Raw genomic sequence first — 17618 nt, 5'->3', positions numbered from 1 at the left:
CCTCCAGTTGGGAATCCATGACGACAAAACAGGGAGTTCCACTCACTTCCGGCAGCTGCGAACCGGGCTGTGAGACCTCCATGGCTTCTTCTTCTTCTTCTGATAGCTCCATCACGTGACGAGTCTGATCCACGCTTTAGTTAAAACCTGCCCAACTCATGAGACCTTTGACCTGAGTGGAACTAGAAATTATCATACAGAATAGACGAGGGAATTAACACGTATTTCACAAGTTTCGTGAGCTGTTGAGTTATAAATGTCGACTGTTGTTCACGATGAGGAAATTTTCAATGAATAACAAAGGCAAAAATCAGGACTTTTTTACCATGTCCATGGTCGTAGAAATCCTCGATGTCAATATCAAATATTCAAATGATAACAACGATAATGTTGAGGTTATTGAGGCAGTCAAAGAGGAAAAGGATCTCGGGTTGTACTTTTCTCCTGACCTCAGTATTAGTCTTCATGTACACAAAGTAGCTGCAAAGGCGAATAAAGTTCTTGGTCTGATCAAAAGGACTTTTACTCATCTGACTAGGGAAGTGTTTGTCCTACTGTATAAAGGCCCTTGTTAGACCACTCTTGGAATATTGCTCTTGTTGATGGAATGAACTTTCAAAGAGTGATGCGAAAAAGCTTCGATCAGTTCAGAGGAGAGCAACAAAGTTGGTAGGGTCTATCAGAGGTTAAAACGTTGTCATATCCTGACCTGAGCGACTCAAGCATTTATTTGGGGATTCCATCCCTAACAAATCAACGTGAACGTTCAGATATGATTCAAAAAGTGTTCGAAATTTTGCATGGTATGGAAGACTTCGATCCAACTGTTCTTTTTGTCATCAATGATCATGTTACACACGGTCACAAGTTGAATTGTATAAGGAAGGTGTCGAACAAGTAAAAGGTTGAAGTCTTTCAGTCAGAGAGTAGTAAATACTTGGAATAGCCTTTGAGCAGATGCTGTCGAGGCAACATCAGTGAATAGCTTCAAGTCCAAGCTCAATGACAATGATCACTGGAAGCAGAAGCACAACAAATTTCATCCAGATTGCATTAACTGATAATTCCGTGGATACAGTACATCACATGGATCTCCCCAGGCTCAGGATTAATCCTTTGAATGGCCCTCTAACGTTACAAGTTTTCAACTTACTGCCACTGGGCGTCATCGTATTCGTACGTAATCGTAGGTAATTCAGGTAGGCCCCTAATTCAGGTGTAAACGTTTGTTAGACTCTAGACAAACGCAGTTAGCATGGCCACGACATTCATGATAATCATGTGTTGTATACTAACGTAGACATTTAAATTACTGAATTACTAGGTCTAAGTAAGGTCTACTTACTGACGTAAATCTGAGTCTCTGACTGTTGTTGACGTCCAACCGTCTCCTACACGAGGCCTCATCCGCATCCAGAGAACAAGCAATTTAGTCGATCAGCTCCAGCTATGAGCTGGCCGTCCGTCGTGGCCGTGCTTGCAGTCTGATTTCCCCGCGTCTAGCCCGTAGTCAAAAATTCGTGCCCGCGCATGTCCCAGCTAGCTGGTTCTTGTGTTCAAACGTATTGTCGGTCGTATACATCTCTCTGGTCCACACCGAAAATGCCTGTGGCGCACAGTCTCGCCCTGCACACAACTCGCCCAAAAGAAGGACATCCAGATGAAACTTCGACACTACGCTGCTGAATTTGAATGACATACACCGTACTCGTAAATGGCAGAAATATCACTTGTACCACATGAGTCATGACATTGATTCATGAATGACACACTGACATCATAATCTTATTCAATTTGCGCTGCATCAGTTTTACCTGTTTTCTTTCTCTATTACACACTTCCAATACACGTATACGTATGAATAAATGACAAGTAATAGTGTATGTAAAAAAAAGAAGAGATATATGCACGGGCACAAACATATAATAAATGAGATATCTGCATGGATATCTTCTTACTCGTAGTATACTCGTAAGGTGGACATCACTATGAAACAGCTAACTAAGTGAGCAAAATAAAGTGCTCTTTCTGGTGATATAGCTTTTCCCACACTCCTCAGCTAATTTTCTTTTTATCTTTGTAACATTATATAATCAAATATATATGTATATATATATATATATATATATATATATATATATATATATATATATATATAATGCCTTGTTTTTGCCTTATTCTGTTCAAGTGTTTGCAAATTGGTTGCTTTTTTGTTTATGTCCCAATTCCTCGAAGAAGACCTGTAAAAGGGACGAAAGCTTGGCAGCAATAAAGGGCAAAGTGAACTCCTACTAGCAGCCATATTTCCTCTGTAGTATGTATGTGAAGAGTTTTAGATGCAAAACAGAGTATTTTTATTTCAATTTGAATTATTTCAATTATTTATTTCAATTTGAGATGCTTTGATATTAAAGCTGCTGAAAAACTACGTAAACAGTATATTCAAAAATATTTCTTGTTATTCATTACAAATGTGGTATCATTGGAAAGAATCAATTTTTCATTATTTGATGATGACCTTATTTTAAAAAAAAAATGAAGATGGCATTCATCTTTTGTTATTTTTTGCATTAATACTCTTTAAATAGTTACATACGTGTATGTGGTAAAATTTCACAGTGTCTTCTGGAGTAATATAGGTTACACTCCGACAGTCTGAGGCAACAACATTTCAAAGATGTTTAATCTTTTTTTATCAAGTATGTGCATCAGCGCCTTTCTATTCTTTTCTTCTTCTTTTTTTTTGTTCAACTGTTGTCTTCTTGATCGAGTGCAGTTCCTTATATTCAAACGAATGTATTTTGAATTAAGATCCAGCAATCCAGCAATAGCGGCATAGAAACTTCAAATAATAATAACTTTTGAACCGATTGTACAATTGTTTCCTTAAACTTTCAGTGATGGACGTGTTCTAATGACATATCTGCATTCACTTAATCCACATGTAAGGTGAACTTGTCAGTATTCTCAACATTTTGCACATCCTTCGTCTCCACTTTGTACAATTTAAAAAGTTTGCATCACCATCGCAGTATTTTCTTTCTAAGGCTGTACATACTACTTATTCTTCCGGGGGCATCTATTAAGATGATAATGGTGACTCCTTCATAATTTGGGAAAGATCATAATTTCCATATATTTGTGTCTAAACAATAATTATGTTTAATGTAAGCTTTATCACTGTCACATCTGAGTCAATGATAGTCACATGACCAAACTGAATACAACAGAAACTCAATATAAAGAGATGTGATATAACAGCTGTTTTTTCCACTCCCAATGAATTCATTTCCTTTTTTCTGTGTTGCTCAATGACTATTGATTTAACAAAATATCTGATATAAAGAACAAATCGTCTTGATCCCAAGGATCTTGTTATAGGCCCTACTGAGTTTCCACTGTACTTTAAGCTAGATGAGATGCTCATGCCTAAAACACTGTATGTTGTGTAATTTTGAGATATCAACATGGTATCCACCACTTAATCATCTATCCCCATTCTGTGCCAATGTTGGTGGATACAAATGTATCCTGCTCCTGTGATGTGTATTATGCTCTTCTTCAAAGCAGCAAGCTTTCTTTCTCGAGTAAAATTACCAATTGATGCTCCTCTTCAAACAAAATTAACAAAGTTGTATTAAAAATATATATATATATACAGCTGTATGACAGAATTTGCAGGATATTGTTAGCATAGAAATGGCTGTTTGCTACATACATGTACAATGTATAACGATTTTAATTACAGTCACTCAACAGAATGGCCTACACTGAAGAGAGCATCTCAGAATGGAGATTACAAAATGACCACAAAAAAAATTAAATAGCTTTAAGATGTGATGCCATCTATATCTTCCACTTCCCTATCTAAACTCTATGTTTTAAAACATCATTTATCACTTGTGGAATGAACACACACATGGAACAGCAAATATTCTTTTACTATCATTTCATCTTTTATTGCACATAACATCGTACATGGTGTACTAATGGATTGTGCTGACTAACAGTAAACACTCACAATTTATCAATTTGTAAAATTAACCATCAGTATGAAAATCAAACATTAGCTTTCATTTGAACTGCCATAGATCAGCAAATTCAAAGACTCCTCTTATAATGATTAAAGTTGAAGAGAACATGATATAAGATTTTAAAGGAAATGAATTAATGATTTGTGCTATGAAAGATGATTTATGGTCATCTACTGTAAGATTAGAGAAAAAGCTTCTACCTTTAATTGCAGTACAGTTATACATACCGCTGGTAATAACCGGAAGATGTATCATTAACACGCACTGTAATTACTTGAATCTGAACATTTACATGGGATGTACTTTAACAAACCTTCGACCTACATACATGACATTAACTCATGCAGAGTTTGCTGTTGCCTATTACCAAGTACAAAGTCATATAAAAAGAAGATTTGTGAAAAGCAAACAAGCACAAGGAGTGCATTTCTTTTCTTTTGCAAACCAGTGAAAACATTTACAGGCCAGTGAACATGAATTATTGTGTGAAAGTTAAGGTGACATGTCATGCCTTATCAAAGAGGATGATTTTTAGCATATGCTAAAATATGATTTCAATACAGAATGAACAAACAAACGAGAAGAACGAATGAAAGATCACAAATGGATATTTCTCATCTTTCGAAATGTTTGCCAATGTCCATGTCACCTTCTTGCACAGACATAGTGAGCATTAAACTCAACACTCTGTTGTAACTCATATATAACTATACAAGGTCACATGCTCATGAATGCATATCTATTTTGTACTATACTTGACAGTATCAAACAAAAAGTATGAGTGGTTGCTACGGTATCTCCAAACAGTCATCATGATGGAACGGTAATACAGTATGTGTGATTTGTACTCTTACAAACAATCGAACATTTCAAAACTTGGAAAAAATGTCAAACGTATGAATTGCTTTCATAAATTCTAGATACAGTGTACAATGGAGGGATAAGTTTCCCATTACCCAATTCATCCAACAAAATAAGAAATGAAGCACATGAGGTACATTTAAGCTATCAATTATACCCCAGTATGACACATTTGTATTATGGATATGAATCTGCAATAATATGCTAAAATTGTGTAAATGCATATTTATGTGTATTATGTGTATGTACGTATATGCATACTTATTGGTGCATGGGAAAGGTGACTTTTACTCAATAACTGTGCTATTACAGTGAAAAAGGAACAGTAGGATACAGGTGAGACTTATTTCCATATTTTTCAAACCCACTTAAGAATTCAAGATGGGGCTTACTCTGCTGCATGAAGCTGCTACAATGAATTTCCATCAAACAATGAACTGAAACAGGGATAATATGGTGGAAGTGTTCAAGAAGTACGAGTAGGCCTTTATAATGAGTAAATAAGTACAGTCGTATTCAAAAGCTTACAGAAAGACAAACACTCCAGGAAAAAAGCCAGTTAATCATTCTATGAATTTAGTGGAGTTCAGGGGGGTGTTTCATCAAAGTTTGTCAGCGCTGACAACTTGAATCACAATAGTAACAGTCAGTGACCAGAGCATCTCATGCAGCCAATCAAAACCAAGGATTTTGCTGAAATCGTCAGCGCTGACAAACATTGATGAAACACCCCCCAGTTCATTCATGATATGGATTCAGTACTTCAATTAATCAGCAGTTAGTGGCCTACTGGAAAGGACTCAATTGCAACAGAGATAAAGTCCTCAAAAAGTTTCTGACACGTTTAGGGCCAAATCAAACCAGAGAAAGCATGCACAGACAAGAAACACATGCCACATGCAGGCAAGATCCACAAGAACCATCCAACCAACTCTTGTCCCAGCTGAAGAAAGCTGAAGCAGACAAATGTACATTTCGGCATAAAGGATGTTCATTGTAGGGTCAGTAAGATGAGAGTGTGCTCATCAAGAGCAGGGATGCCAAGTTCAATTTTTTCTTTATGAGTGAGATTTTCACGACTCGGCATCTCAGCAAGCAAATGTGCGCGCGAGCGAGGGTGTGGGAGGGGTTTTTCCCCCTGCGGCCTCCCACGGTAGGGAGCTTTTTCAATTTTTAGCTCATAATGGTGCGATCAGGTGCATTCTAAGTGACTGTTTTTTACTTATTTTGAAAGACAAAAAGGAAAATATACCTTCAATTGCAACTATCACTTTAATTCTTTGAGGTATGCTCATTAGTATAGACCCAAGTTGCAGACTTCGCCCGATGCGTGAGAAAAATGGGCGCCATGCGTGAAATTGTGGGACGGCCCCTAAATGCTTGAGTCTCACACATTTTGTGTGAGACTTGGTAGCTCTGCAAGAGGTGCAGAGATCACTAACTGGTATAGATGCACCCTCAAAGTACATGTAAATGAAGCAGTTAAACATCACAAAGGTATTGGAGACGACTAGGGAAGTACAATTGTACTGTAAAAGTGGAAATTTTCGCGCATTTCGTGCAACCAGAAACTAAAGCGAAACTGAAAGAATGTGAGCATTTTTGCTTGCCATATGTTCGAGAAGATGATATCTTGATTCCACAGAATTAAAAACACTCCCAGCTTGAAAAATTACTCGCGCAAAAATATCCACTTTTACTATAGTTCCTAACAGTTGGCACAATTGATCTAGGCCTATATATAAAAGCTGGGCAACAACATATATGACTTTGTTACATATAAGGACACATAACATCCATGTTCCTAATTCTGGTTGCATACTGCACATTGTATATTCTTGTCCACTTCTCCAGTAGGGGTGTTAGTGCAAGAAGACTCCCTATTTACCTGTTATTTCAGTTGAAGTTGTTTTTCTTTTTTTCATCATCGGTCACCACAAATACAATGTAGATGAAAAGAGTACAAGTGTAAAACCACTACCTCACCCATAAATACAATGGATCTCATTTCATTATAAGAAGGATCTAAAAATCATGACAATTACCCTGTTATATCAGGATTCTCACTATATCAGCATACAAAAACAATAAATATAAAGAGGTGGGACTTGCAAAATAACCTAGATGTAAGAGGGTTTTGTTACAATCATATCTGGCTTTTATATAACAAGGTTCTACTTTACTGTACACTGTACATCAACATAGCTCGATAGAAAACAGTAAGATTATATTGAATGGAAGCTGACGAGATGTGGTATTAGGCTAATCATCGTCTGGTATGTCACTGTTGCTACGTACCATTAGTGTTAAACATGTTGAAGTAACTTCTGTTTCATCCTACTACAGGCTCAAGTCTAATCTCTCCTCAATATTGTGTGCATCAGTTGCGCAGAAACATATTCCACACACACACACTGAATCAAAAGCGTGAGAAAATGTTGAAGAAAAATATAGATGGTGTAAACACACTCAAGATCACTTTTCAGTCTACAGTATGTCCCCCCAAAAATTACAATCCACTTTTCGAATTGGTAACACCCAATATGATTACACGTCTAAATGCTACTTCAGGATTTTAAAATATAACATCTCAGCTCTATTTTGCAGAAAACCCCATTCAATTTGGTTAAGCGGTCACAGAAAAATGTGGATTGTTGTAAAGCATGTCATGAGTCTGATTCTTCCAAGTTTAGCACTTGGATGCTCTTGGAAATGCAAATTAATGTGTGAACACAATAGACAGAACTTGGAGGGAAGAGATTTCTGACATGCTCTACAAAATTCCTCATTTCTCTTTGACCACTGAAGCAAATCGAATGGGGTTTTCTGTAACATGAGGGCAATGAGTTATAGTTTCACACCCTAAAATTGTATTTGGATTGATTCATTATTTTTAAAGCTATTGTCGCGGAGGGTACCATTGTAATTTTTTGGGGGACATACGGTACAACAGTGAACTATATAAAGAAGGCACATTTATGATAGAGAGTACCACTGTAACACTTTTCTATATAACATCTTTGTGAACATATGTATTTCATATATGAATATCACTTCAGTAAAGTATACAACTGTAATAAATATGTGTACATGTAATATAAAACAATGTGTATATATACGCTGTAGTCTGAAATCGTGCCAATGATAATAATTTCAGGCATACAGGTAAACTCTTCAATGTGCATATTTGCAAGAATATCATATTTTCTGTCCCCTTACAGGTCACAGCAAAATTGATTGCAGAGATGAGAATTGTGATATGTTAACATACTGTATAGATACATATACACTGTAATATATAAAAATTTCTGAATTCTGTTACAAAGCAAAAGGATCTGATTCCCTTCTCTGAACAAACATTGGATTTACTAAGCTTACAGTGCCTGTCAAGACCTGGCAGATTATATTTGAAGGACAAGTTGAAGTTTCAGTGAAACGTACATCTTTATGTGAGTTTAATTGTTTTGTACTGATTCTTTTTACATCATCCATTGATACAGTATCTTAAGTCAAACTATGAGCATATTTCTGCAAGAAAAAAGAGTACTGTCAACAAAATTACCATAACTTTAGCCAAAGTCTATTAGAAATACAGTGTACGTGTAACTCTTCAGATCATGAGAAACTTACATGGAATACAGCATCAATACAAACTAAAATATATTCAAAGATAAAAAAGCTTGCTCATTACATTTTGATGCCCCTCGCTCTTTCAGAAAACAATGAAGAACAATCTCTTCCATCTAATCTTATCTCATTAAAAGACCAACATGCAACCTGCACTTCTATAATATTGCTGAGAGTTTCTCAACTGATTTTCATGTAGGCCGTCTAAGGTGGCACAGTAAGGAAAAGTTTTATCTAGACAATTTCATGTGTTCCCTACGCTGACCACAGTGAGATGCAATGCACCAAAACTGAGAGTGCTGTTTCTAGCAATGCTCTGTACACCTCACATAATCTTTATATCAATTATAACAGCTACAGTATATGAAATTTTCACTTTCAGTGTAGTTTTAGTTCACGTATACTACAAAGTAGGTATGCAAATAATTATGCAACGTGGAATAAACACATTACAGTGGTGTATTCATACAATTGAAAATCGTAGACAGAGGAAGATACAATGTACGTTCTTGATGACTACAGACAAACTGAGTTTAAGAGCTATCAGAAAGGTGGAAAGGTCGCAGTGACTTCTATTTGGCTATTACTGATTAGAGTAACAACACGAGGTAAAAGAGACCTTTGTATGAAACTTAGATCTCAGGTGTATGGGACTGTCAAACATCTACAATTTAAACAGCAGAAACTTTTCTGAACAACTCTAAAAATTGTTTTTGGAAATGTGATAGTCTGGAGGGTTTCAGTGCTAGAGAACGCAGACAGCTTGCAATAACGGAAGTTCATGCATTCTCTTTTTCTATATTCTTTTGTTTGAAATTACTACAGAATATGCTCTGAAACAGACTCTAATCTGGAAAAAGCTGAACAGTTAAAGTGCACCGTATCAGTGCTTGCCTGGCATGGTGTTGAGGGGCTCAATCCTGTGCATGCCAAATACACTGCCAGAAATCTTCCCAAGCCTTTCGTCGTCCTGCTGGGGTCCTTCCCTGGGGTGCTCCTCTCCTCCCATGTCCTGCCCCTGTTTAGGGACATTGACATCCACATAGAAGGCACCTTCATCTCTACTCCCCTCCCCCCTTTCTTCTCCCTCTTTAGGACTAGTGTTCTCATACCCCTGGCCAACCTCAATGGCACTAGACACACTGCTCCTGGGACTGGTGCCGGCCTGCCTGGCCTTGCGCAAGTAACACAGGTCATTCTCCCTGGCACGGTACCATGGGAACTGCCTCATCTGCTTTTTGCGCTCCCTCTGCCTCTGCCGCTCCCGTTCCCGGTAACGGGGGTCCTGCCTCCGTCTGCGGCGCTCCAATTTTTGCTTGAGAGCATAGGCAGCCCTCTCCTCTGGCGTCTGCATGAGGCGTTTCAGTCGCTGCCTCTCTCTGTTTCGGGCTCTTTCCATCTCCCGCTGTTCCACGGTCATGTTGGCTCTACTCCTCTGAGTGGACTCTCTGTTTCTCTTCCTGATATTTAGCAGAAGGGCTTCTGAGAACCAGGGGGCACAAATCGGCTGTACCACCTTGGGAGTCTGTTGATTGGCGATAACACTTGAAGTCTGACTGTGTGTTGGAGCATCAAACATCATTTTGTCCTCCTGCATCATACCATGAGGTCTATCCAACTCTGACTTTACACCAGTATCTGTCTGTTCGTACGGTTTGGCTGGTATGGTCGGGCCTGTTCGCAGGTTCTGCTCATGTAGGTTGCCATGGTCACGCTCTTCCTCCACTGGTAGATCCTCAAGTTGTAATTTAGCTAGATAGTGTGTCCGGGCTTCCTCTGCAAGTTTCATCCTCCGTAACCTGCTCCTCTCACGGTTCTTCCTCCGCTCCTCTTCTTTTTCCTCTTCCGTCTGCATGGCCCGTTTCAGGCGTTGCCTTTCCCTGTTCCTTATTTTTGTCTCCTCAATTTTTTGCCTGGCAGCATCATGATAGATCTGCTCACTCTGTGTTTCTAGCAACATCCTCCCCGTACCCGGATGAACATTTTGGTTTCTGTGAAAAGTGAGATCAGGTCTAACCATGGGTGGTTGATCTGGAACAGCAGTGGATTGTGCCCCAGGCTCGGTGTCTCCGTCATACTGGTAGTTGATCTCAGCGTGACCTCTGTGACGTTGCATCCTCTTATATTCCCTGCTGTACTTCCTCTCCCGCTCTTTTTGTTCTGGTGAAAAGCCAGCTCTTCTCGCTCTCGTTTCTTCCCTCTGCTTGGCCTTCTTGAGTTCAATGAGCTCCGTGATCAGCCCCTCTCGCTGTTCTTGATCGAGATCTTGCTGCAAGAGGTCATAGTGTTTCTCTGTCATGACGCACCTGAAGGCCTGCAGTGGGTTGTTTCTTGCTTTACGCTTATACTCCCGACTCTTCCTCCTCACCTCCGACTTCTTATCCTCCGACAAACGAGCTCGCCGTTCCCTTGCTTGCTCTCGCTGTATCCACTTCCTGATTGCAACCAATTCAGCGATGATGCCTGCTCTTTTCAGAGGGTCCAGATTGGGCTGAAGCAGCGATTTCCGTTGCTCGTCCGTCATGATGCGCTTGAATTCGAGCAAAGGATTTTGTCGCACCATGCGCTTCCTTTCTCTGTTCTTGACGCGTTCTACCTCACGCTGCTCCTCGGAGAATCGTGCCCTGCGAGCCCTCATTGCTAGACGCTGCTTGGTACGAAGCCGATCCTGCAGCTCTTCCATGAGCATCAACATGTCTTCATCTGACAGCCCACTTGCAATCATGTTGCGATGTTCTTCAGTCATGACAGAGCGAAACTCTTTGAATGGATCACATTCTTCCAGTCTCAGACCTTTAAGACCTGGAACTGACATAGCGTGCTGGTTCCTCTCCAACAATTGCTTTTTTGACTGCTTCCGCTCTTGTGCCGTGGCTGCAAGGCCCAATCTCTTCAAATCCTTGTCCTTCTTCCCAGTAAAGTCTGGAACTCTTGTAGACCGCCTCTTTCTCTTCGAGGCTGTGACAGAAGAAGCCTTTTCATTGTCAGGCAAGACACAGCCAGCCCTGTTGTCATTTGTTCCACCTGAAAGAAATGAACAGAGAACTTTAGTAAGATGGTATACTTTGCCCCTAAGCCCAAATTACAAGCTTGCTTTGGCTAGGGTGAGGAGGTCTTGTAGGAGATGGAAATGTGGATTGGCATCAAATTGTGAATGGAGATCCTAATTGCCACCACATTCACATGTTCATCAATTCATGGTAAAATCATACACATATTATTTTGGGAGTAAGAATATTTAACATTGAAGAAGGACAGAGAGAAATTGACTACGAGTCAAATGTGGTCATGAATCATCTTGAGGTAGAAGAAAATAATGAAGGCAATGATAAGGAAGATATTCTCTCATAACATGACCATAAGATGTCTTGTCAAATCATTAAAGAAAATTTCATAACAAAAGCTGCTCTAAAGAAGCAGTGGTTACAAGAAAGCTAAATAAAAAAATTAAAAAAAAAGGATAGCTCACTTCCTTCCCAACCCGATCCTCAAACATGGTTCAACCATATGTTGTAAAGGAAAGGAAAAGCCACAGGTAGAGACAACTTGATCCTGGCTAACAAACATATCTATATGCCTTCCCTACGTCTGAGTATTTACCGTGTTCACACAGAACCATGGCAGTAATGTCTGCGAATCAAAGTTTGAAAATATCCAAAAGCGATGACAGGCTATGACATCACACTTTGGTACAGTGTACTCCCATTATAACGAACACAGTTATAACGAAATTTATATATATTATGTATAACAAAATTCCAATATAACGAAGGAAACCTGCTGGTTCCGAGGACTTCGTTATAAGGGGGAGTCCACTGTATGATAGATAGATAGAGCAAAGGTTCAGTACTTACCTGCTGATGAACTAACAGCAGGTGAAATAGAGCCATGCAATGGCTGGCCCCTTGCAGGTTGAGATGATGAACCACTGGCTTCAGGTGCTGCATTCATTTAAGAGAAACAATGACCAGTATCAAATATTAAAGTAGAATCACACAATTTTGTCAAATTGTATGCATTCTGATACAGAAATTCAGACCGTAAGCACTCTCCATCAAAACACTTCACTGTATTCTCAGAAGTACAGTCAGGCACATGATTTAATTTTGTTACAAAAGAACAATATTCTAAAGTGTGTTCATTGTGTATTCATCTTTCTGTAAAACCATTGACATATTCTAGGTTTTAACTTTAATACTAGTAGTCATTCTGTGATCCCATCAGGGTCATGTCTAAAATTATCACTTTGAAAAAAAAAAGCAGGGCTGCCTGGTTTTGTAGAAAGAAGAACAAATGTCATACTGATACATATAACAAAATTGCATAGTCTTTACCCAGTGTAGCCTCTTCAGTGTCAGCACTACTCATCCAGAGGACCCTGCCTTTTTTCAGGGCTGCACACTAACCCATTTTCTCTACTGGTCTGACCTCTTTGTCTGACAAATACAGTAGGTAGGCCAACCCAGTTTTTTCATTTTTTACTGGTCCATTCCTGAAAAAGTTACTGGTCCGACAGTGATTTTTACTGGTCAGGGACGGTCAGACCAGTGCCAGTGTGCGGCCTTGCTTTTTTATTGGTTAATACCCCTAAAATAAAACAGATATCTCCAAGGCAAAAAAATTATTTTAATTAAAAGATTGAGAAAGGGCACATACCCTACATAATGTGCAGTTGTATAATTCTATGAGCATGCTGAATCGAATTTCAGAAAAAAAAACAAAAATATCATAAAAGATGTATTTCTTTACTTTTTGAGGAAGCACTGTACACATACACGTACTACCACACATATTGTAACTAGCAAAAATATTATTAGCTGGCAGCTCTGAAAAACCTTCCCTGCGCTCACCTCCACTGCCTTGTGAGTAGGGTGGAAGAGCTTTGCCCTGTGCTCTGGAACTGTCTGGCTGGTTTGAAGCAACAGAGTCTGGAGCTGGCCAGTCTATTAGGGAGAAACAGCATCAACAAGACAAAAGTTTGGTATATATATCCAGTCATATGTTTTACATGTTGCTTGGGTTGGAACCAGGTGCACGCACAAATGCTCAGGCCAGGTGAGGTTGTTTAGAACCAGTTTCCATGGCGATGAATGGCTATGACACCACACTTTAAGACTCTAAAGGCCTACTCAAGATGTTTTTGTCATTTTTTTGTCACAAAATTTATGACAGAATTTATTTCAAGCAAAATTATGCTAATATTAATCTATTTCAGCCAATGAAAGTGAAATTAATCATATCTTTTTAAATAAGGTGAGAAAACTCCATTTGCATAGACTTTGTACACAAAATCGCATGTTTCAGCCATTTTTTGGTCTGAAAATTATGTATAAAAGGTCGTGAAGCATCTTAACACTATGCCAAATTTTTGCAAAAATGGTGTCATATTAAAGATGTGCGAGACTAGAATGTAAAAAGTCAGCGAGCAGAATGGTCGTGGAAAATGTCGAGGGAGGGGTGATTCAACACCCCCCCCCCCCCCCCCCCACCTTCCCGGCCATTTTAGGGTTAAAACAATGAGGTCTCATATTGGTACAGTAGGTGCTTTCAATAGAGAAAATGAGCAAACAGTCAAAATGTTTGAGTGTATTGGGTACGGCTATCATGCTTCTATGATTTGATATGGAATGTCTTGATATTTTTCTTGGTATGAATGTCACCATTACATTTTCCTGACCTCATATTGTGTTGAACGAGCTCATACAGAACCAAAAGACAAACATATGCAGAGATTCCAACTCTCCCACTTGGAGGCCAACTTCTGCTCAAGTTTGGATTTCTCCTGCTCTAGCTGTGTGTCTTCCATCAGGACATTAAATGGAGGTCTCGTATACGTAAAAGATTCCACTACTTTCATTCATCGCAAAGAGCAGGGTGCTAACCATGTGAAGTGAAAAAAAAAAGAAGATATGAAATCTAGAGCTTTTGTCATCACCTTCTGCAGAGTACACCAACAACTGTTCTGGCTGGTTCCTGGCATAATACTCAATGGCTTCTTCATGCTGGTGACAGTAAGCTGGATGGAACTCAGACTGAATGGCTTGATACCCACTGGGACCATTCTTATAGACTGGTGGTCCCAGAGATCCATGTGGGGCCAGGGCGGGGCCTTGGGTGTGGTGTGGCTGTGCTGCCTGGCCGTGGCTTTGGCTAATGGCTGGAGGCAGCGGATGTGGTTGATGGATGGATGACTGGGCAAGGGACGCAATGGAAGGCAGGGCTGATGCTGACTTTGGCCCAGCCATGGAATGTGTGAAGGACCCTGCCATCACTGGTGCTGGCACTGACTGTTGGATGAGGGGACTCTTCCCGTGCGGAGTTGGCACTGTACCAGCTGCCACATAGGCAGCTGCCGGAGACTGTTGGTGAACAGAGGCCGCATAGGGCGAGGACAACCTTGGAGAAGGAACAATCGGGACTGGTGATCCGGAGTGAGATGAGATGGGAATGGAGGTCACTGGTGAAGATGAAGGCACACACGCAGCTAGAGCTGAATGCGTGGAAGCGGAAGAGTGTGGCATCATAGACATATTGGATATCACTGGAGTGTTCACTTCCGACATTGGGGTTGTAGAACCACGCGTGGCTAAGTCTTCCTGGTCAGGAATATTGAATGCTGCCATAATATCCCTCAAGCGTGGGCTGTTACGATTCACAGAACTCATAGTCTCCTACACCTGTAAACAAGAAGAAAAAAACAGTCACAGCACTCCCATTTATTTACAGTGTATGCATGTGTTCAATAACTTTAATTACAGGTACAATTGTAAGGCCTACTGTAAAAGTGGAAATTTGTGTGGTGCTGTTGTGCAACCAGAAACTAGCATGAAAAATAAGCAGGTGAATAATTTTGCTTGCCATATGATGCAGTAGTTGTCTTGATTTTGAGGAATATAAACACATGTAACTCATCTTACCAGGCCAAGTGTGAAAAATTACTTTAAGTGCAAAAATATCCACTTCTACAGTGTACCCTCTATAACTGGCTGATATCAGTAATCAAAAGTAGAACGAGTACAGTGCATTCTAGACAGCTGTACATATATGTCAGTATGGCACAGTAATAGTGTACACATGGTTTATCAGACGTTAAGAAAGTGCCTCCATAAAGGAATTATGAATTTTAATAACTAAACAAACAAATGAATGAATAAATAACTTTATAAATAAATAAATATAATATGCTATGTATATACACTCATCAAAAAAAAAAGTAAACACTTTTTCCAGTTCATATTTTTCATAGAAGATTGTGATGAAAATAATTGTGTCGTATACCATTTGAAAGGTTATTGAATTGGCTTTCAACTTTGTAGATCTACACAAAGGGAAATTATAAGCATGAGTGAACTCATTCGTTTTTATCCTCCAAGGCGCAAAAACAAAAAATTGCAGAAATTGACATATTGAAATTAATATGCAAGAGCCCTAATAAAGGACAACTTCACCTTCATAGACATGTGGGTTGAGTGAATGCAGCAATATTAGTAGAACATATCAGTGAGAGTTTGAGCATTTACATAAATCGGACAATCCGTTCAAAAGTTATGAATTTTTGAAGTTTCTGCTCAGTCACGGCTGGATGAAAAGACTACTATAGCTTGTGATGTCACATGAGTACAACAATATAAAGAAAGAATAAAGAAAATTCAACATATTTCCATTTTTCTCGCATAACAAAAGAACATTCGACTTCTCTCTTTCAGAAGGCAGGGGAATAATATTACCCTTAACATACAAACCTGTACATCAGTGGCAGGTCAAATAAATGTGCACTTCTTTCAAAAAGTAAAGTTTTGTGAAATTCTCTTTTTATTTTCCTTATGTAGTTGTACGCATGTGACATCATAGACTGTAGTAGTCTTCTCTTCCAGCAGTGACTGCGCAGATACTTAAAATATTCGTAACTTTTGAACGGATTGTCCAATTTTCCTCAAACTTTCATTGATGTGTTCTACTAATATTGCTGCATTCTCTCCATCCTTGGACTTGTCCTTTAAAGATAACAATGATAACAAAAGACTAATTAACCGCAATGAGAGACAGGAATGAAATAGCAGTTCCTAAATAAGTTTTCGTTCCCTTGTTTCTCTTTGTATTCTCAAACAAAAAGATAGTGGGGAAACTGAACTTGGGGGAACATGAGAATTTTCTGTCAACTCAATGTTTAAATGACATAGGGAGTAAGCCGCAAAGGTTATAGAATGGACAGAACTTCTTTATTTCTATTTTAATTAAGAAATTTAAGAATTCAAAAGACAAATTCAAGAACCAAATATTATTTCAAATTTTCTTTATTTGGAATAACATTTCAAATTTCTACCATCTTTGTTACCATTCCTCCTTCTCTTATGTCTTTTAAATATGGATTTGATGGAAGATTCTTTATTTTTCCTCCATTATTTTTTGCCTTTCTTTATCTTATGTTATGCTTTGTATCATTTTCTGCCAGGTGTAGGTATACATGTGTAGGCCTACAATAAACTTTAAACTTTATAAACTGATTTGAAACTTTGATAAGTGATAAATTTTATCTCCACAGGTACATTGTAGGATACACAAAGAATTTTCTTAAGTTTGTTTTGTATCTTATTCATTTTTGTACACTCAAATGAGGAAGACACATTAAGTTGGTATTTTATAGGCATAACTTTCAACAACTCCCTAAGAATTTGATCACTTCAATAATAATTTGGAGTATTGAACAAGTTTAGGTTTGTGTGTTCCTTTGATTTGCACCACTTAAATACAAAATTCTTCCATTGCTATTTACGTCCTATAAGCATGATCATTATTGTTCGTATCATCATGACATCTTTTACCATCAAAAGGCAGAAAATCAATTGTAGCATGTTACCACACTGGAGACCAAAAAGTACTAATGTGCCTGTAAATGATGGACAAAATGATTAGTTTTATTGCCACACAGTGTATGGAAAATATGTTAACATAATTACTACTATGAATGTTTGGTCCTGAAGCAATTGAAGACCTGAATATAAGAACGACCCAAGTCCAATTTTTGGCCAAATTCATTTGACATGGGAAATTGTAGCTTATGCATGGACTCATTTTGTGTATTTAATGATACAGCCT

The 17618-nt window shown here is 38.7% G+C and overlaps 1 protein-coding gene across 1 annotated transcript; it reads right to left on the bottom strand.

The window, feature by feature from the left end:
* Positions 1 to 7993: 7993 nt before the first annotated feature.
* On the bottom strand, positions 7994 to 14620 carry LOC139745530 (uncharacterized). Its single transcript, XM_071655921.1, has 4 exons — positions 14458 to 14620; positions 13373 to 13465; positions 12377 to 12463; positions 7994 to 11546 (listed from the first exon to the last, which is right to left on the bottom strand). Exon 4 carries the CDS (start codon positions 11335 to 11337, stop codon positions 9406 to 9408), a length of 1932 nt encoding a protein of 643 aa, XP_071512022.1. The 5' UTR covers positions 11338 to 11546; positions 12377 to 12463; positions 13373 to 13465; positions 14458 to 14620; the 3' UTR covers positions 7994 to 9405.
* Between the last annotated feature and the right edge of the window lie 2998 nt (positions 14621 to 17618).

Source organism: Diadema antillarum, unplaced genomic scaffold (assembly GCF_040938485.1).
Source record: "Diadema antillarum isolate AM-2024a unplaced genomic scaffold, OU_Dant_1.0 seq00001274_RagTag, whole genome shotgun sequence".
In the NCBI taxonomy this organism is placed as follows: domain Eukaryota; kingdom Metazoa; phylum Echinodermata; class Echinoidea; order Diadematoida; family Diadematidae; genus Diadema; species Diadema antillarum.
This window is presented reverse-complemented; position numbering and strand designations above follow the sequence as displayed.